The sequence below is a fragment of the Haliaeetus leucocephalus genome, unplaced genomic scaffold, assembly GCF_000737465.1.
Source record: "Haliaeetus leucocephalus isolate CR32 unplaced genomic scaffold, Haliaeetus_leucocephalus-4.0 Scaffold906, whole genome shotgun sequence".
Lineage (NCBI taxonomy): Eukaryota > Metazoa > Chordata > Aves > Accipitriformes > Accipitridae > Haliaeetus > Haliaeetus leucocephalus.
In genome coordinates, this window is record NW_010973342.1 from 237,446 (window position 1) to 263,956 (window position 26,511).

General features: G+C 38.9%; 1 protein-coding gene across 1 annotated transcript; it reads right to left on the bottom strand.

The window, feature by feature from the left end:
* Positions 1–12,197: 12,197 nt before the first annotated feature.
* OTOP1 (otopetrin 1) lies at positions 12,198–26,506 on the bottom strand. The gene is made up of 6 exons (XM_010583542.1): positions 26,131–26,506; positions 19,606–19,742; positions 17,755–17,813; positions 16,010–16,140; positions 12,754–13,700; positions 12,198–12,368 (listed from the first exon to the last, which is right to left on the bottom strand). Exons 1-6 carry the CDS (start codon positions 26,504–26,506, stop codon positions 12,198–12,200), a joined length of 1,821 nt encoding a protein of 606 aa, XP_010581844.1.
* Positions 26,507–26,511: the final 5 nt, after the last annotated feature.

Below are 26,511 nucleotides of genomic sequence, written 5' to 3' on the forward strand. Positions count from 1 at the left end.
CCCTTCCCCGCCCCAACACCTTTTTTTGGCAATGGAGGGGCGGAGAAAGCCGCTCTTCAGGGGCCTTCCAGCCGCTTCTCCGGGCAGATGGGCCAGCACGAGACTCACTCTACCTTGCTGGACCTGCAGTGACATGGAGGAAGATTAAGTGTTAGAGTTGCTAAATACAGAGTAATAAATAAATAAACTCTGCAACCTTTTAGGCAGTTTTCTAAAATTGTCACAAGAAAAACTGGAGCTTCACTTTAGCTCTCGCTTAAGAAATTGGCACTACTTTTCCACATTTAAGCAGAGTTATATTTAATATTGGAGGGAGAATTTAGCTTTTGTCACCACTGAATTCTAAACAGCGTGACTAAAGCCGTGATGCTGAGGCAATGTGTTGCTTGCACAAACTCTGCTTTCCTAAGCAATACCTCCTACAATTTCTATAAACGAGGGACTGAAGTGCACAAGTATTTGTGCACGTGCCTGTTGAAGCTGCTAGTCCAGAAATGTGGATATTTTACATAAAAAAGCAATGATCTGATTTGCTTGTTTAGCTTATATTCATCGCTTCACCAGTGTAGAGGTACGTGCATATACATGCATATCCGCCAGCACAAATTATGTATATATAATATGGTAGCTATATGCATGTATGTATTTACATACATGCAATCAGTACACATTAGCTATTTAAATAAACATATGGGTCGGTATCTGTCTGCTTAATAATAATAGTACCCCCCAAAATAACATAGCCTGCTCGCAGCTCAGCAGCAGCATGCACACGCTGGTGGCTTGGTACAAATTAGCACCGGTGGGGAAGCGAAGATGTTGGGCTGCGGCTGGGAGCAGCGGAGGTGCGGGCGTACGTTATCTCCTGCCAGCTCTGCTGTGTGTGGTGGAGTCAGGCAGCGAGGAGGTGCAAGCAGCTGGCAAAGATGCCTTAACCCATTGAAACAAAAATTGTCAGAGCTCACTTGTCAGACATCTAAAGAATGAAATTTTACTACGCTCTCTACAGTACTGGCTGCAACAGGCGGACCCAAAGTAGTGAGGAGTTTGCAAAGTATCTCATTTATCGGCCAAGTGTTGCATTTGGCTGTCTGGCTCCTGCGTGACTCAGAATTTAGAGGATATAATATCGTCTCCCACCTATTTCATCTTTAGTGAATGTTCTTGACTGTCAGCTGGTGTGAACTGCAGCTGCTCTCCAGAGATCCCTGTGGAAAAAGACCTATGACTGAGCTGAGGGAAGCTTCGGCAACCAAAGACGCACCTGTACCTATAGGTGCACTGGCGATAGTCTTCAGTGTTGATCCAACATTTCATGCACACTCAAAACTTTCTTTCAAGTCAAAGGAACGCATTAGGAGATCAGGAATACTTTCAATGGTAGTAGAAAAATATATTGGTTTGTGATGGGGTGGCATATGAGACTAAAACTCCCACGCTAACAGACTCCAGTGAGTTGGGAAGAGGTGGAGCAGGAGTGGGCAACAGGACAACTGCTCTGCTGCAGTGCTTGTCCCAGATCATTCATGGTGGCACCAGGTCAGAGCAGCAATCATGTAATGGGGACGTTTACAGTATGTTATAATATTCCATCCATTGCCATCAACGTTTTTTCAGCCTGAGATAAAAACCTTTAACTTTTATAGGTTGTTAGCATCCTTTTTTTTTACTTTCTGTAGGCAGTTTGCATATAAATCTCATCTTAAGAATAGCCCATTAAAACCACAGCTGTCAGTTGCTGAGAGATTTGGGTTGGGTTTTTTTCATCCTGAAATCATCTTTGTAATGGCTTTTGTGCTTTTCCTTCAGAGCCTTGTCTTGTTTTTCTTTTTTTTATTCACCTGTTAAAATTGCACTTCTCTCTCACAGCTGGCACATTGGAAGTAACGGAATTTAACTACTATTGCAATGGTTCTGAGCGAAAAAAAAATCTTTGCAGTTCCTGATTTCTAAAATGTATGTTTTACTAGCTCTTTCCCTTCTTTGCCACATATTCTATTTCCTTTTCAAAATACACAGATGCACTGTTCTGCCAAATGATATTTATTTAAAAATACACAACACTCAGAAATTCACACGTTCTCTCATCTAACAGATACTCAATGTAAAGAGATAAAAAATAATTAACGCCAAAAGGAAGTTAAAATATGCAGACACAGTTGTACACTGAGGTTTAGGCTATAAAAGCATCCCTTCAAAAACCTCCCATTACGGTTAGGCTCTAAAACAGGCGAGAAGAGGTAGCGGTAGAGGTGGAGGAGGCGGGAAATCACTGTACATTAGGCCAATTTAGTTAAGTAGCTGGACATGTTCTTAACTGTACAAGCATGTTCAAGCGGAGCTATATTTAGGAGCATGGTTGAACATATGCTTAAGGTCCGTCAGTTTTACTCACTGAAGCTGAAATGCTTTACCGCACAGGGATGGACAGAGGTGCAGGTGTATATATAGCCACGTGAAAATATCGAGGAAGGAAGGGAGAGAACTGACATCATCAATTTATTCAGGACAGAAAAATCCTTGCAGACTAGGTCGGTTTCTGCTGTTCGTGTTTCAAATAAAATAAAAAATATATGAGCAACCAGACTATGATCAGAAAGGCATTACAGGAAGTATGCCTGGGAAACTTCCTCAGCTGAGCAGAGGGCAGCAGGAGGGTTAGCAACAGCTGGCGATATCTTACAGGGGGGAAGTTTTCTGATAATAGATGACTTTCAACCTTCCAGGTAAGGTTATAAAAACTGCAGTGGCTAGAAACTGAATCTATGAGAAATCGGGGTAAGAGGGAAGGTGCACATTTTTAACAGTGAGGATGATTAATGGCTGATGCAATTGATTTGGGGTTGTAATAGATTTGTCATCATTTGCAGCCTGAAAGCCAAGGCTGAATGCATTTCTTAGAGACTCTGCCTCAGCTCATCCCCCAGCTCTGTCTTGATTCAGATGGTACCAAACAGCATCCTGCAGTCTGCATTGTGGGAAAAGTAATTTTAGACAGTTACAGTTATCCCCGCTGGCCTTAAAACCTGTTTAAGTTTTTGTTGACTGGGAACTGTGATGGATAGTATTAATTAACCATTTATAACAGAATGAACAGTTCTCCCAGTATCTCCGTTGCTTTTTTCTCTGTAATGACTGCGATACGATTCCTACATCAGCTGTTGATCACTCTCTGGGTGAAATCATGAAGTAATTGATGCTACTAGAAGTGATTTCCACAGATTTTCCTTTTTTTTTTTTTTCTTGTTATTCATACTGAGCCTGACTTCATTTAAACCAATGGTAAAAGATGAAAGATGAATGCTAGCCAAGACCAAAAGCAAAGGGAATAGAATTTTTGTGAATATGATTTCTTGGTGGACTGTCTTAGTTCATTTTGTGGCTTTTATCTTATAAAATATTATCTTGTATTTTTGAATATTCATAATTATATACTCAAAATTAGTATCATTTTTAATATAGCAAGAGCTCACATGATGGAAAACTACTTAAGATCAGTGACATTTGAAGGAAGATAAAGGGAAAAAAAAGAAAAAAACCTGATTTATACAATGATAGAATTTGGGTATGTTATTTCTATTCTCTGGGTGTGCACAGCTATATCCCAGGTGAACATCTCTCCTGAGAAAATTATCAAGATGAAAATAGTGATTTTCATTTTCTAATACTGAATGATTCAAGATTTTTGTTTTGTCTTTTGTCAGCTATACTACCAAACTGCAATTAAAAATCAGGTGGGCTTAATTCCCAAAGAAGCTGCTGTAATTTTGTCTCTGGCTTAAATAGTATAACAATTTGCCCTATGGAGTAATTTGAAAACAGATTTCTTTTCAGTGTTCTGATTTCTCTGTTTCTCTAACCCACTGTATATTAACAGGACCTAAGAATTTTATTTTGAATGTGTAAATTACAGGCTTTTTTAGTTAATAATTTTTACTGGAACGCTTGCAATCAACATCATTTATCTTAGGATTTTACCCTGTCCATTAACTTAGTGTGAGATTGTCTTCCACAAAATGATTAGGAAAACCAAATCCTTCATGGAATCAAACAAACAGTAATTTCCCTAATGAAAACAGACACTATTGTGAAGACTTTTATGTCTGATAGAAAAAGGGGACTCAGAAGACAGAAGTCAGCAGCTGGAACACAGATGATGTCTCATAGGGTCGGACAGTAACTCATCGTGGGACTTCCCTCCTCCCAAAAGGCAGCTGCTGGATGGAAGGAATGGGGTTGCGAAGCGGGACCCCCAAACCTCGGCTGCTTCGCTGGCACTGTGGGACAGCTGTATCCTCGCAGGATCCCTGTTGCAAATGCTGAACAGAAAACTGCAATACAAGGTAATTTTACAAGTGTGTCAACAGTTAGAGCTGATAGGTTTTTTGATCTGTGTTTTTAAGAGTTGTATAGGACCAGGGCTAGGTTTTGTAGTTCAGGAGTTATTTGGGGGAAGAATTCCAGTTTCAAATTTTTAAACACTAGTGGTAAGAATGAGCAACTTTATCACTTTGAGATAAACAGCAGTAAATTACTGCCTTTACTTAGTTCTGCCCTTTTTTTTTTTTTTTTGCCTTAAGTAAGACTTAGAATGAAATGCTCCTTTAGCATCAACAGGTCTCATTCATCTCCATAGCAGAATATCAGCAGTAGGGATTAGAAAGTTCTTTATTAAATACCTATTGCAATCATCCTTAGGACTATTAGTGCTATTACAGAACACAGAGGAAGAGCTGATGAAGACGTCGGTCTGCTGACACAAGAGTTGTACTGGAGTTGACATAGAAAAACTAAAGTGTATTCTTCTGTCCATCTGTGAGACAGCAATAGCTATTTATTCTGAATTGTGAGTAGCCTTCTGCATGCCAAGCAGTGGCATTTTATCCTACAGTGCGTCTAGATTTGTCGTCCTCTTAGTTTCTCCTTCTCCAACACACATAAGGAGGGTCGAAGAAGAAATACGCACTTTTTCAAGTGCAGAGAGCATCAAGTACCCTCTGAAATGCCTTTATGACCCCCATTCTTCTGGCTGACACACTGCAAACCAAAGGAGGGAACATACAGATTGAAAAGCATGTGCTTTAATAAATCAAGGCAAATACCCCAAATTCAGCAAAAAGTCATAGCCGCAGTGGATTGGTGCAGTGTGCAGCCTTGGAACAAAAAGCACCTTTGAAAAGGAAGGAGGTAGGACCTTGACAGCATCATATGGGGCAGGCCCAGGATCTGAGCAGTCTGGGCGAATTGCTGTCTGGGGTTCATTTGGGGAATGGCATGGCTCTGCACTCCTCTCAGGGAAGGCTTCTGTTAAAAGTCACAGTGAGACCTAAGCAGTGGCCGTGATACTTACTGGGAGCCAACAGCTTGTCCCAGTGATCCTTATGTTGGTAAAACAGTAACTCTACCCAGTGAGATTTTCTGTATATTATTTTGGCAGGGTTGGTCAATCAGAAGACTTTAATATATATACTAACTTTCAAGATACGTTAAAATCTATTTCTGCCTTGGGGATTCAGCAGAAGTAACTACACGGCCCAGTCTTCATGAAACATAAAATGTGTATTGATCCGAGACAAAAAGAGTTGCCATGGGGAGCAGCAGGTTCCCGAATGTCAGAGCAGAAAACAAAGCCAAGGACAGAAACTACCCATTGAAATATTGTCTAGCTGCTTTCATCAAAGAAAATATTGCAGATCAAATTATCTGATATTTGTGAATTGTTTGTTGCACGTAGGCTGTATTGATTGCACTAATTACCTGCAATAATGATACCCAGCTCTGGATCTGAATTTTAATTTTAGAATAATTTGCAACTACTTAGTGTTGCTGCCGTGGCCTTTATAGTTAAAAATAACTAGCTAATGCAATTCCTTTTAGTACTATTGACTGAGATTTGTGGCCCGAAGAGGGACGGGCTATTTTATTTTAGCTGTAGCTCTATCCAAACATAAAAGATAATAATGAGAATTATAGTTGCACAAAAGTTTAGCATTCATTTCTGCTTTGACAGAATATGAGGTAGTTTCCTTCCTTGGGTCATTTAATCTATTAATTATGCCCCACTAATTTCTGTTGTCGCAGAGTCAGGTCCCCACCTAGCAGTGAGCGGACTGGCTTGCCCCTGTCAGGTCCTGCCTGTACTTGATGGCCACATCTCAGAGGTTCAGTGTCAGTGCCACACCTACACGCAGAGCTGACCTCAAATGCAGGCACAGTCATCTCTTCTTCAGCTAGTGAAGTTTGGGTTCTTGACTCTTATCACACTGGAAAGGTTTTCCAAAATGGTGAGCAAAGAAAATAACATTAAAGGTTTGGAGAGAAGAAGGACACTCATGCTTGGAAAAGGACTTAAGAATACTTTCAAAAGTGTGTTTTGCTAGTGTTACATCTTGTTAAAGTATTTCTTGGTTATGAAGCTATCTGATTCAAGCAGGCAGTGGTGGAAAATCACACCTGGGGAGCGCTGCAGGAGTGCTTCTCGTACCTGGGAGAAGAACGAGGAAGGGGGGGCATGTAACCAGCTACCATTAAGACGTTGTTACGAAGCTATTGCTTACTACCTCGTAGCTGTTAGTTGCTGCCTTCCTACAAAGGTCATTGCCTGTTAGAGACGGAATTACTAAATTCAGAAGATGATGGACTCAAGTCTGAACCAAACACCAAGTGTAGATTTAACCCTAAATATGTTCTGATTTGTTTCCATGCATTTTTAAAAGCATTCTGATCTTCAGTTGAGCCTGCTAAGTATTTGATTGCAGAATAAATTAGGATAAAGAAGTTACAGTATCCTTGATAATCCTGCCTGTGTGGACAGGACCTGTTCCTCACCCTGCTTTGATTAAAATGCTGATGTGGTTCCCTGGAACTAATGGATCTATGTGTGCCTTTCACAAACTGGCTTTTAATTCCAGGTATGTTGCAGTGACATTCAAGCAAAGATTTATTGGAAAATAAACATGAAACACGGCTGCTTGTGCAAGCTTTGATAGAAAATGTTGTGTAAAGATAATAAATTGTGTTTGTTGCAAGTGAAGGAGAGAGATGGCAACTGCTTTTCCTGCCATCCCTGATCTTTCACAAATTTCCACCTACTGCATCCACCTTTATTTGATAACATGTTCTTCGGCCTGAATTGTGGTCCATTTGCTTCTGGCAAGAACTAGAATATGTGTTAGTAAAGATTTTACCAAAGGACATATTTATAAGGATGAAACTCAGTTCTCTTTTAGGTAAAGAATAGTAGTAGAGGAAGGCAGGACACATGCCATTGAGAACTGCAAGTTTTGCTTTAAATCTCAGCCAAATTAATACTATGGGACATAACACACCTCCTAAAAAAAAAAAAAAAAAGGTCTCTAACCATTGACTATTGACATTAAAGTGAGATTTCCCACTATCATCAACTTCAAGATCAAATTCATCCTTTAAAGCTAAAAGAGCCAACCCTGTTTTTTAAGGTTCCCATTAACAATTGCAGCTGCTTCAATTCTGTTTAAATTCAGATCTTATTTTATTCATGCATGCACAGAATGAGGCCAAATCCTTGGGGACAAGAGTTCCCAGGGAATGAGTGATCCAATGAGCCAGCTGTACATGCATCATGTCTAATCAGACAGAGAGGTAGGAAAATTAAAAAATGAGTGTTTGTATTAAAATCTTGAAGTTTGGGGATCTTTTCCATTTCATGGATTTTAGGTGAAATTTAATGAGTGCATGTTTGGTTTTCATAATACATCATACAAGATTTGGTCAATGGTGTCCACAGACTCATTTTTCAGGATCCAGAAATGAATCATTTAAGGATATTTGTACATCACTACGCGCAGATACTCTTATCTCCATTCAACCTGTGTTTTGCATACTGTCGGGTCACATAGAGAATATATAACATTCAAGTAGCATTCATTGGTTTTGCCAGGCTGCTTTCCAACCTGCCTTGCTAAAACTTCAACAGGGCCATCGCAGGCCTATGCAGATACAAGTAAAGAAGTGGTGTTAACTGTTAAAATGAGAGCATCATTTGTAAAACCACAGTCTAGTACTGTCCAGAAAATTCAACTTAGAGAAAGCTCTGAAAAACTAACCTTTTAAAAAGCCTTTTTCTCCTTATTCTTGCAAATGTGATTTCTAAACATTTCTTAATCTTATTAAGTAATAAATTAAATTAAAACTCATATTGGCTACACAAAACATTGTCATCAAGTTTACGAGTATTACCCTGGTCACATTATGATGATGACTGAAATTTGCACTTCATTTTCAGCTAGAAACAACTCCGCAAACAACAAAGCCTACAACATAACAAAACTACAATATCTTTAATTTGTTTTTTAACCAAATCCTGCTTTGTTTAGAGCTTTTGCAGGAAAAGGCAGAATAACACAAGCAGGATATGCTATGTGCCCCTACTTAGGAAACAGCTGATTAGATCTTGAAGGATTTATTACATGCTGCTCAATGGAAAAGACAGTCAGCTTTTTTTAAAAAAAATTAACTAATTATCCTCATAAGGACCTCTAATTCCCTAGTCAGTGGAAAGAAGCATATGCTTAAATTACTTGGATAATTTCCCTCTGCTGTTCTCTGGAGCCATCTACTTCTCTGCACTGCTATAGTCCACTCAAAGTCTATGGACCACAAGCGGGCCACACAACACAGGAATATTTCCAAAATTATCAAAATGGTCATTGGAAAAAAAATTTTAAGTGATTAAAAGAGGAAATTCAAAGTATTGAGAAATACTAGTAAAAGGAATTCACTTCTTTTAGAAAGACTTGACCATGACTCCTCCACCTTCTTCCATCTCAGAGTTAGTGTCACTGATAGTAAAAAAAAACTTGGAAAAATCTATGGTCATGCAAGTTTGACTCTTCGGGCAAATGCTTGAGGATCGTAGGAATCTTCCTGCACCTTAGCAGCCTTTATTCCTGTACATATATGAATTTAAATGCTACCCAAGCATATATTATTGAATAAATAAAATTATCTAGGGAGGAAGGGAGGGAGTGGAATAGTCTAACAGAAGGATATGATGAACATCAGAGAATAGCTTTCTGATTAAGATTATGCAGCAAAATTTCAGAATCCTTTACACATCAAGTGCATTTTGGAGTTGACTGAAGAAATTCTCTTAAAAAAATAATCTTTTTAAGTAATATTAAATTGGTCTCAACAACATTCCCTAGAGATCTCAAAGTAGACAAACTCCTCCCTAGAGGCACCTCAGGAACATAACAATGAACAACTGTTAGCCCTCTCCCCTGGGCAAGCCAGCTCTCCTGCCTCCTCTCACATGCTTGAGCAGATAGGTAGGCAGAAATGGGGTAACTTCATGCTATTTCTTATATTTTAAAACCTGTGATAAATTAGTATTGTCAATATATGCTAGACAAAAACAAAAAAGAGAAGTTTGAAAGCAGTTGTTTGAGAAAGCCCAGGTTTAGCATGGATCAGACAGCTAGAGGTCACACTATGTTACACAATCTTATTATTTTTCCTGGTCCAAAAATCTATGTTTCTTAAAAATCTATGTTTCTAAAATGTTCAGAACTTCATGAATCACGACTCACCATTGCTTCAAGAGTAGTTAAACTAAGACCCGCTTCCATAAAATAGTCCGCATTTGGGTCAAACAGTATTTTTTGAGAGACGTGCTATCGTGAAAGCCTCTTAAGATTCTCAGGACAAAATCAAGTCTCTGGTCCTGAAACAGAACCATTTAAGTCAGCGGGGTTTCATCAGTGCAGCTCGGAATAGAACCTCTCTGCCCATTAGCACGTTTAAAGCATTTGCTCACTGCCAGAGTGCTGCCTTAATTCACTTTTCTGAATAAACTTCAATTTCAGCACTCAAAATCAATTTAATATTGTGGACAAATGAAATTACTTCAATAGTAATGTTAAGAAACAGAAAGGGGTAAGTAATTGCAGATGAAATATAACTAAATAAGGATGTTATTTATTTCTGAAACTTCCAAATGTGTGCTGTGTGTTTGTAATAGAGCATATGGCCCCTTCTTGGCACTAGAGATTAGCTAGCTCTGCTTTGGTTGAACACAAATGCTGGAAATTAGCTAAAGAGCACAAGTTCTAGCTGAAGAATGACATGGGACCCATTCCACAGAAGCAGAGGAAGAAGAAACAGGCTTCCTCTAGCCATCTTTATGAGCACTTAAAAGATGAAGTGGAATTTGTGGGCTTACCTAATGAAATTAATTTCTTTTGATACCAGAATTAGCTGGAGAGTTGGTCCAAGAGCCGATTTGGAAGGAAGATTAAAGCTTTACTTGCTTATCTGGATGGACCTATTCGCTCTACTTAAAATGGAACCAGTCTGAGAGACAGCCCAGTGAAGTGGTTAGAGCTGGTATTTGCATGGAAGTAGGTGAGATCAAGCTACTGTGTTCAAGGGGAAAGCTAGAAACTGTTACTGTCTAGAATGAATGTAAGAACTAATAGAGATGTGACAGAAGAGCATGACAAGCAGCCCTACAGAAAGGCAGAGATTACAGCAATGTGATCAGATGGTGACTCTTAAAAAACGCGAACAACTGAACAACTGAAAATGCTTTGCAGGAACAGGAGTTCGCATGCTCAGCCTCGCTGATGGTTCACCCTAATTCAGACTTCAGATGAAAGTTGCTTTACTTGATCTGGGTTTTGCAACAGGTGAAGAAGGTAGCAAAAATTCCTAGGCAGGTTATGGCTGTGTGTACCACAAAATAGAACTGAAGGTTACTTATGATGTGAAGCAACTCCTAGAAGTAATCGCGCAATTTATGGAATGGTCTGTGTGTGCCATCTAGTGGTGTAAAGCCAAAATTTTTGTTCTGATGCGTGAGAGCAGACAAGACTGCTGAAATCTTGTCTCAGAAGCAGACCTCTCCCACTCAGAAATATGACTGCTTTCAGGCAGATGGTGGTGACAGCTGTATAACTGCCCTCTTAGGAACTAGCAGCAGAAATTTTGCAGCCCTTGACCCACCAGACTTAGGACTCGATCATTAATGAGTTATCAAGGGTTATCCAATAACTGCTCTGTTGCTCCCTTTTAGTGTTCTGGTCATTGCTCCAGTCTTTCAACCTTACAGGTGCAGACTCTATGAATATTCAGGCACCCAACTTTTCACTGCTTTCTGTGAGAATTCAGGCAACTAAATATCCTAGGGATTTGAGATTATGTTCTAACAGCTTGTAAATCACGCATGTAAAACCCTCAGCCAAGGGCCCTCCGGATTTCTAGAGGTATTAGCTATGCTTTACAGCATCCCTGTATGAAGACGTGATTATTTTCCAGCCAGGAGACTGAACTACAAAGAAATTAGCAGCTCATTAAAAAAAATGTACAAGGAATATATACCATTCTGGCAGCAGAACATATATACCTAAACATAAGCTATAAGACTAGTTTTCTCTCCTAAAACATTTCAAGGATGCGTGAATAAAGAATTAAGTAAAAGGATTAACTTTATTTCTCAGTTATGTCATATAGTAAATAAAAGACAAGGGGGGTGCATTAATAGAAATATATTTTATCAGAAGATATTATATACAACATGATACCTAACCATACATGTTATTTACCTGGATTCTTGCTATATAGTTAAGAAAATAATAATTATATATCGATTTTTTATCAGTATTCAGGAAGTTTAAAATAATTCCCACATCCCAACTAAATAGCAAATGTTTTCAGGTTTTACTATAAAAACATAGCTAGGAATTAAGAGTTGGGGTTTTCATAGTATCTCTGTGATTCAGGAGCATCACTCAGTTCAGCTGTTCCTGGGATTTCCCCTCTTAAGTCATACAGAATTTTTTTTTAAACCCCTTTCACAAGCCACAATGAATGAAAACAAAGAAATACAAATTATATAGAGTACAAATCCCAGATGACTAAAACAAAGCTTAATGAGATTGAATTAACTTTACTATGTAGTGTTAATCATATTAACACTAATATGATTCTGAAAAGTGTACCTATACCATAACACCATATATATAACAAAAAATGTGGAAGAAAAAAATTTTAAAAATTACATGCTATTAGCTATGGTCCCTTCTTTTTAAAAAAATTATAGAATCTTCTATTTATTGAGCAGCTGTTGTTATGTTCGCTCATTCATTCATCCACTCATTCAACTGTTATTTATTTAATTAATTATTCAATCAATTGTTCACTGAGGGACCGTATATGATCTATGTTTTACAATTGACCTCAAAGAGTGAGGCAGCTGAATGCATCCGATAGAAAATAGAAAAAGGCATCGCAAGGTTCACAACAATTATCCAGGGTTCAAAGCCAAAAACTATTTCTTCTAGTCCATTGTCATATTCCGGGCGGCACCCGAATGCCGGCGGTATCCACAGCTGCAAGGAAAGAACGCAAGGCCAATATTAATCACCAGCGATACGAGTCACTAGCCCTTAATGACTGTGACCCCACCGAACTGCAAATTGGTTTCAGAAATCCCTAAGAAAACCCTCCCTGTTGCTACTGGGGCACGCTAGTGGAAGAGGCTTTCAGCTTCCGCTGCTGCTAGGGTTTTTGTACCATGACTAAAACGAGCCTAGGCTCCCAGATTCCACGTTTAAATAAACTTTGTTCCCCAACAGCATATTCACTTACTCTTCCAAAAGAAGTAAAACTTATGCTACAAACTATAGAACCATGCAATTTTCATTTACTTCTCAGGCTTGAAAGGTTGGGAAGCTTTGGGGTATTAATTTGTGAATTATGTTCAAAATGTCTTACCGAAAGGTTGCAGAGGAATAAAAATGCAGCAATGTTCTTCAGAATTCTCCTCTTGCTGTTAGTGACTGAGCTGCTACTGTAAAATGAAAAATCTGAGGCTGAGTGCATGACCAAACTATTTTCCTGACTCGTTTCTTCTTTGGCACCACCACCACCATCATTTTCTCTCCTACAGATACTGCCCTTAAACAGGCAGGGTACCTCCCCGTTGTCACGAGCGGCTCTGCCGTTGTAAATCTCTTTGTAAGAGGGGGTAAGTGATAAAGTGCTCCCCCGAGATATAGTCACTATTCGAAGAGTTTTAATATCGTCATTCACCTTTTCTTGCTCACGATGTATGGATTCAATGATAAAGAGGTTCTGAATATATTTCTCAATAATAACCAGGATGGAGTAGGGCAGGTTATACCATGTGTATTTTGGATGAGCTTGGGCACAGATAATGGCGAGGATCGAGCCCCAGGAGAGGAGCCAGGACCCTGCGGCTGTGCCCACCAGCAGTTCTGCATCAAGTTTTCGAGCAGGATTTTTTGAATTATCCAACGATCTATCTTCCAGTCTGTAGATGAGAAGGGCAACAATTCCAGCTGTACACATGAGAGCCAACACAAAGATAGCATGCAGGTAAAACATAGTAAGTGCTAACTCGCTTTTGATTTTCGAACGTCCAATCTGAATTAAATACACAACAACTATGGCTATTGTGCTAGTTAACACGATTAGTCCAAAAATCATTCCAACAGTGATGCCGTGGAATTTGAATGGAGTTTTGTGTTGCTGGTGGTGCTCGACTTTGCGGCCAATGTTCTTCCACAGGACATACAACATCGTGGATGCTAGGATGTGGTACTCTATATTAAAGGGATATAGGTAATATATTCCCTGAGAAAATACCGAGCAGAGAGTTGTTGTTGTGCAATTGCATTGAGGTGCATGATCATCTAAAACTAAAGGAGAGGGAGAGATTAGTTATGTGCATTATAAAGATTTCTTGTTTAAAGTGAATAAATAAAACATAAATAAAATAACAAAACATAAAAGGTAAGAATTCAGTTGAACAACACATCATGCCACCCAGTTAGCCACCTAAGAAAAGGTCTCGCCGTCAAAGTCATTAACCTAACAAAGCTTTTGCATGTCCGCTGAAGTATGATCTCTGACTTCACTGCTCAGCTGCTGAGCAATAAACACATCATGGATGAATGCTGCACCAAAGTGCACCAAACTTCAGCAGGGCCTTGATACAAATACTTTATTATAACACAAAAATCCAGATCCCAAGGCCTTTGAGTCCTCAGCCCTTCAGCTAGAAGGCTTTTATAGAAGCCCGGGGCGGGGATTGGTGGATCAGATCAAGAACAAGCTTAACAAGGAAAGTTCCACTCTCATTTTTATCAGTTATTTACACTAGTGTGGTTTCTAATACCATAACCACTTTATTAAAAAGTTGTTTATGGCTAGGAAAGAGGTGAAGTAAATACAGATGCTTTCACTCAATGTCCCAGTATAATTTTAAGGTTAAAAAAAAAATTAAAAATCAGTCTTCTCCTTGTGAGAGGAACCTATGAAATCATTATCTCTCTGCTGTAAGGTTATCTGCATTGTAAACCCCTAAGGCATCTCAATGAAAAATTGCTCGTCTTTGTAAAATAAATATATTTAATGTGCATTTATTAAGTAAGCAAATAATATCAGAAATCAGAAATGTCCATAGTGGTGGAAAAAAAAAGATACTTATTTTCACAATGTATTTATTTATAAATATATAAACATACATGCTGAAGAGCACATTTTTAGGCACTGATCTTAAGATTTGTGCCTGAACGTTTTTCTTTTGTTTTCTATAATTTTAGAAGAGGAGAGGAGAGGAGAAAGTTGGTATTGTTTTCTCTCAAGCACATAATGTTAAGAGATGAAAAAAATCGCCTTTGCAGTAGATTGTATGTTACTGCCAAACTTGTCTTGCGGATCACTACTTCACTCCCCCTTGTTTCAGGTGCTATTTCTGACTGTTCGTAATTGCGTAACAATTCTGGCAGCAGAATAAGAGGAAATAATATAAGTAAACTGCTTCTATTTAACAAGTAGAAATATCAAGAAGAGCCACTAACTTGTGATTTGTCTGCTCTCTAATGCTCCATGATTACAAAATCTCTGAACTATCAATTCAGCTACCCGATTATTAATGGAAACTAGATAGTTTCCATAGATACATATAAAGAGTAACAATTGCAAATAGATGTAAAATTGTGGGCATAATTTTAGACACAGTCATACTGAAAATACTATTTTACAGGTTTTAAAATTGAGTTTTCACTTACATGTGAACTTTGGCAGGAATTATTAAAAATGCCTAAAATTTTTCAATTTATACAGACTATAAATAGGCAAGAAAGAAATTAATTCAGGATTTGGCTTTGTAGAGGCAACATCAGGAGTTTTTAGGATACAAGCACTATTGAATTCACGGGGTGGGAAAACATACATTTTCCTCTTCAAAAGCTGTCTTTTCCTTTGTGAACACAATCAAAATTTATCAGCTGCACTGATAATTTTCCATGGGAAGAAAATTATAGCTGCTGAGAACTTTTATTTCCTCTCTAAAGTTAAGCACTCCTAATCTCCATCTCCATCTCTTCAGTGGCGTTTGAAAGTGGAAGGCATCCCCAACAGTTATACTCAATGTTTGTTGGCTACAATTTGCATCATCTTACTAATGGAGAAAATGGTCTGTTATGAAAAAAGAACCACCCAGACCAAAACCCTTGTCTTGTAAAGCAGCACTAATGGATAACCCCTATCCCTCTGAGCCATCCCACTGAATTCCATAGGACCACATGTAACCACTCTCCTGGGAAGGATTTGCAGGATTGGATTATCCACGCTTGTTTTTCTACAAATAACTTAGTAAATAGTAAACTCTGGTTTTAAAACTGCTATGTTCAATTTACTTCTGATTTACTAATAAAGGGGTTCCTCAGTGATGTTATTCCTCAAAAGAAATGTTTTTAAAAATCTGTTTGTTTGGAACTTCAAAGAAAATGACAACCTGGATCACGTATATGATAATGATCATGATCATATAACATTTTAGTTATGATCTGAACTGACTACGTATCAGCTCACTGCCATTTGCCCGGGAATGACTATGCTGACATAGTTGTGAATGACTCAGCTCCCTCCTACAGTGATGCAGTATTTTGTAGGAGAGCATGTTAGAGCAGGAATTCCAAAATGTACCAACCCTTTCACTTACCTATTGTTATGTTCCCAAAACCAAGCGTGATTAGTCTTTCCTTATGCTCATTCAGTTGATGTTTTGACTCTGTTAACACTCCATTTGTCCACAGGAGTAAATTTGTGAACACAGAATGGATAACCCCAAACCTACAAAATAAGGTAATTATTGAAGGAATCTGCACAGAGTATACCTCCATGTATGTTAAATAAAATGGATTAACTTTCTGTAGACATGCTATGTGGCACTATTAGTTGTCAGTGGAGGGAAAATAAAATCACAACCGATCTCCCTAAAGATGTTCCTCAGTGGAGCACAATGAATGTTAGACTTCCAAAATTTTATAGAAACACAGTGGCTTAATGTATTAAACCATTAATATCACGCTGTTATTATTTGTTATGCTCCCTTATGTGCTGGTTGTTATTCTTTGGGCTGGACAAGCTTCATGTTAATGACAGTGATTGAACAGTGTGAACAGGGTTAATTGTTTTGCAAGCCGTATTTCACAGCCTTTGGCGGTGATCCTTCGTACTCACTGTGGCTGGTCTGTCTTCAGAGATACCACCACCTTCTCTAGCTTCTAGTCCATGGGGTTTTGCCTCCTGGAGAGAGTTGAAGCCAACAGAGGGCTTTATCCCATTCAGACTAGGGGTTCAGTGAGGGTAGGGCTCCACGTGGTTTTGAGACTCCTGGTTTCTGACAAGCCAGGCGTTTTTCTTTTGCACCTGAGGCTGGTAATGTTCTTTCACCAAGAAACAGTTCTTTATTACTGCACTGTTCTCACTGATAGATTTGCAGTTAGGGATTTTTAAAATTCTACTGATAAACAGAGCTGATTTCACCAGCTGACATTGCAAAGCCTCCTGTGATCTCTCTCCTCATTGGCACGAGGCTTGAACACTTACCCAAGAGAGCAAAACAAAAGGAGAACCTTCTCCATAAATGATGTGTCTGAGGAAATTTCTTTTACTTCCTATGGAAACTGGCCAGCTCACTGATAATTTGAGATACATATTTTAAAAGTTACCGTGTGTGTTTGTTTATGTTCTAGGTACAGATAGATTAATCTACGTTAATCCACTTACTCACAAAACCAAAAATACATCAGAGCTGGTTCTGCTGCTTCAAAGACTAGTCCTCACCTCCGTAAGAAATGTATGGATCCAGCTGTTCAGAGGACACACCACTAACACTGCGAGAATCAAGTTCTGGTGTCAGAAATGTGCACAACCCTTACTGATTTGGGTGTATGGGTTACCACCAGGGAGTTTCTGTTTCCCAGTGAATGTGCATATCTGCATCTAGTTCCAAAAAATGCTTTCCATAAAAATCAATATAAAATACCTCAGATGTATTGCACTGACTGCAGGTTGCGGACGCAGATTCCCTTTCAGTAGCTAAATAAAGAAAACATAGTGCATAGTCCTAAGACACATACATAGTGCTTCCTTCCTTCAAAAAAAAGCAGGTGACACTGTGGTATCATACCTTGCCCATTTTCCACTCTCATGAGAAAAATATACTTATTCTGTGACTGTTGTATGTTATAAAATATAAGCACAGTTTAAATAAGAAAAACATCATTCAGACTGATGATTATCTTCTCACTTGGGTAAATTAGAGTTACTTTTTATTTATATTACCATGATTAAGAGAAGAATCAGTTTTCAGTGTCCCTCATACAGTAAAACTGTAGGTGTTAAAGCACTGTGCAGACCTACACCTATTAGCATTCCAGATGAGGATCAGATCCACTTTACCTTTCAAGTGTTTTGAAAGACTGGATAATATCCTTTGCATGACACCAAAGAAAGTACACCTAAATGAAAGGAATACACAGAAATGTCATTACACTGATGAGCATGTGTGACACTCAAAAAGGAAGAGTTTTGAATATCTGTTCAGACATTAGAGTCAAGAAAGTGGGGGGAAATAGGAACAGAAAAGTCAGTAAGGTAAAGAAATAGCATAAAATCCAATTTTTGCTCACAGAGTAATCACTGCCTCAAAGGGACTTCTGCCTGCAAAAGAGCATAACGCACAGCCTGTCTTGGAAGGGCAGGTACATGTTAGTTCATTGCTTGCACAGGTGCAGCACGTATATATTTATTAATTTAATGACACATATCAGGATGCCTCATTAGAGTAAAATAAAACAGAATCTGACACATATTCTGTAGAAAACAAATCCTTTAGTTTTTAGATGACACATAATTAGGGATGTTCTCTGCTGTAATTTCATCCTGTGTTTCAAAGACATGAGAAGATTTGTCTTAGGTAAGAGGTATCTGGTAAATTACTTTTTTACTTTTTCTTTGATTGCTCAGGCTAACATTCCAGATTTCATTATTTTAAGCTAAGTAGATGATAAATTCAGCAACATTGGGAGATGTAAAATTTAAATTAGAATTCATGTTCCCTTTGTTCAGCATTGTTATACACTGTTTCTTCCACACTCCAGTTCACGGTAGCTGGAAACCTTGTCAGCTCAGGGTCACTGCATTCAATGAAGAATGCTGCGTGCAGATCAGCAGGGAAAAAAGGCTTGATTTCTTTGGTTTGTTTTTCAGAGGTAAAGCAAAGGAGTTGCAAGACATAGAGAGTGGGTATTACAAGAATGTGAAATTAAGATTACTTCAACAAAACCTGAATTTCACCCTCAGAGAAAAAGATAGAAGACATCAGAGTTACTGCTTAAATTTCAATGCTTTTTTTTTTTGTTACAGAAGCAGAAAAATGTAGGCTGTTCAAATGCTTACTTACATGCAACCACAACTGCTCAGAAAATCTTTCTTTTCTTTCCGAATGACTTAATAAAAGTGCATTAAATGACCTGACTATAACTGAGTATCTTAGTTGTGCGGCTTTTTCTTTCCTTCTTTCCTACAAATCTGCTGATAGGGGCTCAGAGGAATTCACGTGAAAAACAATCAGCTATGGAATCTCACCATATAATACAGACCCAAAGCCTTAAAATAAACAAGCAGCTGGAATATTTTATGAGAGTCACTGACTATGTTTGCTAGTGTGCAGCCACTGATAAGCGTAACCAAATGCTTCTAGAAGGAAAATCCATGTTCATTTGGCATAGGAAAGATGTGCAAGTATTTTATTGAGACAAGGGGTTTCCACACGTCATTATAACAAGCTAAATACATGGGAAGGGTTTTGTCCCTTTGAAGTACCAGACCTCCACCCCTAACCACAACAGGACATCAGGATAGACAAATTGAATTGAACTTGTGTGGCAAGTCCTACATACAGAAACAAGTGAATTGTCTTTAGCCAAGCTGCTCATTTCAGCCTGAAAATTCTGAAAGTTACATATGTAACTCAAACTAAAAAAAGCAAGTAACTTCAACTATAGGACAGCATTTTCTGATTATTTCTTTTTTTAACCCATGTGAGTTTTACAGCTGAGCAATTTCAGGTTGCAAAGCCTGAATTTACACATAGAAAGGATATACATGCACAAGAATTTAGTCCTCAGAAGTATCCTGTGATATGCTTAGAAATTAAATTAGTGTAAAATTCAATGATGATGAGAAGATAAAAGATATTTTTGGTAAGAAACACAGATATAATATAAAACTGCAACCAATGAGTTTTACCTGTAAGATGGTGTGCACGGCATGCGTAACAGGAAAAATGCCTTCAGTTGGTGACAAACAGTTTGAAAAATCAATATAATATCCAATTTTAAAAGAGTCCAGAATTAAAGTAATCACTGCAAATAATGTAATCCCACCTACAAATGAAAAAGATATTAGAAAACATCAATGTACAGTTACAGTGTCTAGAGACAATCTGTATCACTATGCTAAAACCTGTTTAGGGAAATAAAAGTCGATCAATACCCGTGCTCTTGTTTAGCGAAATGAAAATGATTGATGTTCATGAAGATAACTGACTCAATGCAATAAGTCCCTCTCATTTGTGAAAGCCTCTGCCCAATACGTTACAAAAGCACATCCCCGTAGACGCCTTGCGTCCAGCAATGGCCAGGACCTGGAGACACTCAGCACCTTGCAGATGGCTCCCAGCTCCTTCAGGGTCAGCCTCTCACGTAACGGTAGCACTGAAGCAGCCATACAGTGCATGAATTAATGCTCTATACAGCCACACAGCAAACTATACAATTCCAGGGAGCCGAACAATCGTGTTACAGTCTCCTGGCCCAAGAGCTCAGCAGTGGGAAGTAACACAATCACTTGGTATGCCTTCCCCCTGGTTCAGGAGGTTACGCTTTAACTCAGAGACCAAAACCACAGTGAGCTGTACGGTTTGTTCTCCTAGAAAGGAACCAAAGATTTCATTTCTGTACCTATTATTTCACACTCACACAAAAACCCCTAATATGTTTCGCTAAATACATGTTTCGTATACTAAAGAACTTTCAAACTACATGTTTCCCCTTGTTTGTTTGTTTCTTTCTTTCTTTCAGGAATGTAAATATTTGTTACAACTCATTATGGAAAGCTATATGGTAACACAATGTTTATTATTAATGATTGGGTTTGTACCCATATGATTAAGCACAACAGGCAATAAAATAACTAAACCAAATTCTAAAGTCTTCATTTGCTTGTTTTTGGTTTTTTGGTTTTTTGTTTTTTTCTCTCTAGGCTTTTATTCAAACAAGTTTCCACTGGATTTAATCTGGGCTTATTTGAATTAAGACTAGATAAAAATCTATCCATGGACCTTAACTGGACCTTAAGATACAGACCAGCATCAGTATCTTAATCTTTCTTCGTAATTCCTCACAGAGTAAATAACATCACTAGTGTTGACTTTGATGAATATTTATCCTTCCTAAGGGAGCACAGCCCAACTTCCTTATAAGCACCACATGTTCCACTTGACTTGTTTTAATAAAATACAACACTAATTTAATAATTTATTTAGTAATACATTTATTGTTAAATTTGCATTGATAAAATTTAAGTATAAATTATAAAAATACAATGTATTTTTTTATTACTTCATTGAACCTTTAAAACCTTTAAACAAAAATAGACTTCAGAAATTTTTTTAACCACAAGGGTATGAATTCCAGTAACATTTTATGTTTCTGTTTTACAATGTCTCTATAATAAAACCAGTGTCAAATTACTGATGCAGTGTCATTTCTACCAAGAGATAGAAATTTTTGCCTTCATATTTCAAAATGTAAAACCTCAGGTCTGTACCTCATTCATGTGTATAATCCTATGCATTTTTTTATTTATGCTTATTATGTCAGCTAATTTGTATTTTTTCTAACACATGTAATAGGACTGGAACCCACATTTAAATAGATATGCCATTTTCATTATAAATAAAAATAGCATCACAAAATGCAAAATTCTAGGCTACTCTTGAGATCAAATGATACGTTTCCTTCCTTATTTAAAGAACTTAAATTATTCTAAAATAAACTAGAATTGTTAATTTTCTTCTGAAATAACTTTACCTGAGTAATTGGAAGTGCTCTGAGCAAGGTGTTGGACTAGATGACCTCCAGAGGTCCCTTTCTACCTAAATTATTCTATGATTGATTCTGTGATTCATGGTTTATTTAGAAAGTATGCAGGAAACTCAGCCTGTTTCATTATTTGCCTGAAAGATGTCAATCTTAGGGCCTTAATGGATATTATAATTGTTTTAACGAGAAGGAAAATGCTATCTTCTGAAGCAAAAAGATTACAAAAATCTTCCACAATTACTCTACAGTGAATTGTTGTGCATATGCTAACTTTACAGAGTATTTTAGAAAAGTATTTAATTCCCCAATCGTGACACTAGAAAGATAATTTCCTAATGAATTCATGGTGCAGCATCAAGCCCTGAGGAACTGCTTTAGTGAAGTAGTAATGTCAGAGCAAAATGGGTGGAAAATGTCTTTTATAATGTAAAAGTTCTGCATCCTTGCTTCCATTACTCATGAGAGTGGCTCAGCAGAACAGCATCACAAGGGACTTGTTAACTAGAAGAAATGGGAAGAGGGAAGGCGAAGCAAGGCGAGGCAAGGCAAGGATCTCAGGTTTAAAGTCACAAAAATAAAAAGGAAACACATCTTAGATTAGTGATCTGTCTCTTGCACCGTACATGCATCTTGTCTTTAGAAGGATGACCTGTACTGTAGTTCCACTCTGTCTTGCTTCACAAGAACAGTATTTCAGTTGTGTAGTTTTACATCCATGTCCAGCAGACCATTGAGGAGGAAACCCCCACCAACAACAACAAAAAAACAACCAACTGACGCTGCCCTCCCCCCTTGCCCCCAAGTTTCTTTCACATTGAGTATTTTGGTCTATGCCTTAGTATCTCTCTTAAAGTTTTCTTTACATCCATTAGAGATTTGATGGGCTTCAATCTGTTCCCACTGGAATCAATAGTTTTGCCATTTTCCTCCAGGGATTAGAAGACTTTCTATGACTCTTTCTTTTATTGTTCGATTATTTCATTTATTCAAATGATATCTAGATTTTTCTGGCAATCACTCAGGTGGTCACGCTGTAAGCATATACGAAGTGTCCAACATGCATATTTAAGGGACTTCAAAAGAGAATGATTGTACCAATTTGCTTCGTCAAAAATCAAAGCACAATTATAATAACCATACATACGCTTTGCTGGTGGTTTCCATGTTAACTTTTCCTGATGGAAACTTCAGTATTATGTACTAATACTAAATACTAGATATATATCAGTAATTATAAATAAGGAAGATAATTCCACTTTTTGCTATTTCTATTTGAAAGTTAAAGGAACATGAAACAATTGCTATTGAGCACTGTATTATTAAAAAAGGGGTGTGTGTGTTCAAATGTTCATTGAAACCTGTATATCTTAGGGGATCAAGAATAGGATTTTCAGTATTGCTAAGTGCTGGCTTAATTCTTTCTATTAACCATCAAGAAGAAAAAAAAAGCCATAATGATGCTGTTGTGAAAATGCCTCTCTAAACTCAAAATATTGTTCAAATAATAGATAATTTAATGCAAGCAGTAGAAAGATACAAGTTGAAGCCTGCCAACAGCTTTGTAAGTTGAGTAGCTGTCTATGCTTTAAACAGAAGCTGTGCTGCTGGAGAACATGATAAAATACAGCCATTTGTGAAGCCAATTGTTTTTCATTTTGAGTTCTCTGGCCCACTTGGCTGAACTTCCAAATAATGGTCAGAGCGCTTTTCCTAACAGGAGAGGGTACTCAGGGGAATAACATTTGGAACATGTCAAGAAAAGGAATTCCTAAGCTTCCCTGTGATTATTTGGGTCAGGATAACTGTACCTTATTAAAGACAGAGCTCTCCCTGAAACTTTTCCCACATTCGGACTCTAAGAGCAGTTCTTGGTATGCCACACAAATGGGAAGACAACTGTACTCTAGGGTTCACACAGTTCCAAAAATGCTCAAGGAAACCTTTCTGTGAGCAATTCTTGTAAACTATGTGTCCCTCTAGCATTGTTAACCGTGTGCAAGGACTCAGCTATAGGAGGTTTTTGTTAAGTCATTCTTTTTCAACGTTTGTCACAGCAAAATGCTCTAAGTAGCCAGTTACCACCACTTTTACTAAAACAATATTCACAGTTAGAAGGGAATAATGAAAATATACTAATTTTACACTGTTTTATAAAAGAACATTTGCTTTCACAGTGAGAGCAAGGAGATATTCTTCAAAAGGAGCTTGTCCTGGTGTCAGCTGGGATGGAGTTAATTTTTCCAGTAGCTGGTATAGTGTTATGCTTTGGATTTAGGATGAGAAGAATGTTGATAACACACTGATGTTTTCAGTTGTTGCTCAGTAGTGTTTAGACTAAGCCAAGGATTTTTCAGCTTCTCATGCCCAGCCAGCAAGAAGGCTGGAGGGGCACAAGAAGTCGGGAGGGGACACAGCCAGGACAGCTGACCCAAACTGGCCAAAGGGATATTCCATACCATGTGATGTCATGCCCAGTATACAAACTGGGGGGAGCTGGTCAAGGGAGGTGCAGATCGCTGCTCGGGAACTAACTGGGCATCGGTCAGCAAGTGGTGAGCAATTGCACTGTGCATCACTTGTTTTGTATATTCCAATTATTATTATTTTCTTCCTTTCTGTCCTATTAAACTGTCTTTGTCTCAACCCAGGAGTTTTACTTTTTTCCCACGATTGTCTCCCCCATCCCCCTGCAGGAGGGGGAGCAAGTGAGCGGCTGCGTGGTGCTTAGTTGCTGGCTGGGGTTAAACCACGACACAGCTGATAGAGCTAGTGAAAAATTGCAAAGAGTCTCCTGTGGAAAGACTGGGTGGAAATTTGTCCTCCCCCCCTCCACCTTTTTGGACTTTTAGTCTTTCAGATAAAAGATTTCTATGACAAGACCATTGATAAAGAGGAGGGCAAGGGGGATCTTGGCAGAGGAATTGCCACCTGAGTTTTTCCTTAGCTCAAATAAGTTTTCTTTTACCAACAGAGGATAAAGGAGTTGTACAGGCTTGTTGTAACTACAAGAAACTCCTAAGAATAGGAAAGTGTAGGTCTTTCCCTAAGGGCGAATTTGTTGAATTGCAGCCTAGACATCCAAGAGAAGCTGTGGAAGCCGCACCACTTGAGAAGCTAGTACAAAGAGCCATCCTGTGCTGGTAAAAGAAATGGATAAGGTAACCTAGTAGTTCAATCCAGTATCTTATTTCTAAGTTTCTGCAACACCTTATATCCTGTAGGACAAATGAAATGCTGTGAATGCTGTGCCAAAAGAAAAAGGGCAGGGGGTCCTGCTGTACTTACCCATGTTAAGCAGTATTTATTCCATACTTAGGGGAAAGCTACCCTCTGAGTAACAAAAGCATAGCTTGGTCCAAAATGGGATCAAATTAAGCCTTGCATTAATGAATTTCAGGAGGTTGTAAACCACATAAGCTAATAAACGAAAAATGCCCGAGAGCTGAATATCATTTTGGAAAACAGTGAATAATCAAGGAGAACAATTCAACAGTTGGTACATGAACTCCATACATTTCAGGGGAGAGTCTACAGACCATGGCTGTATGCTAGACACTAAAAAAAAAATATTTTCCCTGAGCAATTCATACAGCATAATTGTTAACAGTTGCAAAGAAAATGAAAGACACACAAGCACTGAGACTGAGAACAAACTGAATTTCCACCACACGACCTTACTTTTCAAAATAATCAGGTTTTAGATGTTCTTGGGATTTTCCTTTAGATATTTCATTAGCTGCTGTGATAATTAACTGTTGTCTTATTGCTAGTAGGTAGGAAATACATTATGGAAAAGCTGTCTTATAGCACTCCACTTAAAATACTTATTTTCCAACCTATCATTTACAGTGCCGAGACTGGAAAAGAGGTCAGTAAAACCGGGCTTGCCTATTACTCTATGCGGTGCTGATGCATGTTCTTTTTCTCGGGACCCAGAAGACAGCATTCCTGTCACTACGATTCTGTGATGTGCTCTCCAACTACCTTCTCTCAATATACCTTTATATCCTCACTCCAGCACACACCTGACTCTGCAGATAAGGGCCATCACATCCCTCCTCTACCCTTGCAACTTTTTATACTTTGCCTACAAGCTAATTCTAGCTTTAGATTCCTTGCTTACGTGCTTTATGCGCTAATCTACAACCTGATCTGGCCAGGGATTTTGTGCTCTTCTGTCTAACTCCAGATCTTTCTAAGGCATCACTGGACACGTATAAATGGGAATCTCTGATATACATTGGTATAGAGAGCACTTGAGGACCTTTCTGGCTGGTACTGGCCTAAAGTAAGTCGCATTACATTGTCTGGAAAAGGTGATAATTCCTCCAAAAGAATTGCACGACACCAGCAAAATTGCCTCTTCCATTAGGTATATTTTATTTTTCAAGTGTCACTAAACCAGCCCGGTAAGGGAAAAGAGGCGCCAGAGCTTTCAGCACTGTAAATGGTAGGTTGGCAAGCGAGGATGTTTAGCAAAGAGCTTTCCCATACAATCTCCTCGTATGTTCAGCTTATGCATATATTTACTTTAGAGCGCGCTGCGTGTGCGTTAAGTTCACGAATACCAGGATGCCTCCTGGTAGGGACGGCGAGGGTCGCAAAGCGGTAGGGGAGGCGGGTGATGGCACGGATGTCCCGTGCGCGGTGCCACCGGCCAGTTACTTACACTTCAGCCAGCGGGCTCCGGCGTGCGTGTCCTTGTCCCGGATCAGCCTCCTCTGCGTGCAGCTCCTGCAGAGGTACCACAGCATCCACAGCAGCTGGATGAGCATCAGCGTGATGAGGTAGGAGAGCAGGTGGCTCTTGCTGATGCCCACGGCGTGCACGGCCCAGGCGAAGGTGAGCAGCAGCCCGGCCAGGAAGAGGTTGATGCCGTACTGGCTGCTGAGGATCTCGGCGTTCTTCTGCGGGTAGCTGCCGCCCGCCGAGGGGGAACCGCCGGCTTTCTCCATCTCCCCCGCCGCCGGCCGGCTGCTGCAGGCGGGCGGCCCCGCTTCCCCCCGGGGAGCCCCGAGGCCGTCGGCTGGTGGCCCGTCCCCCATCGGCG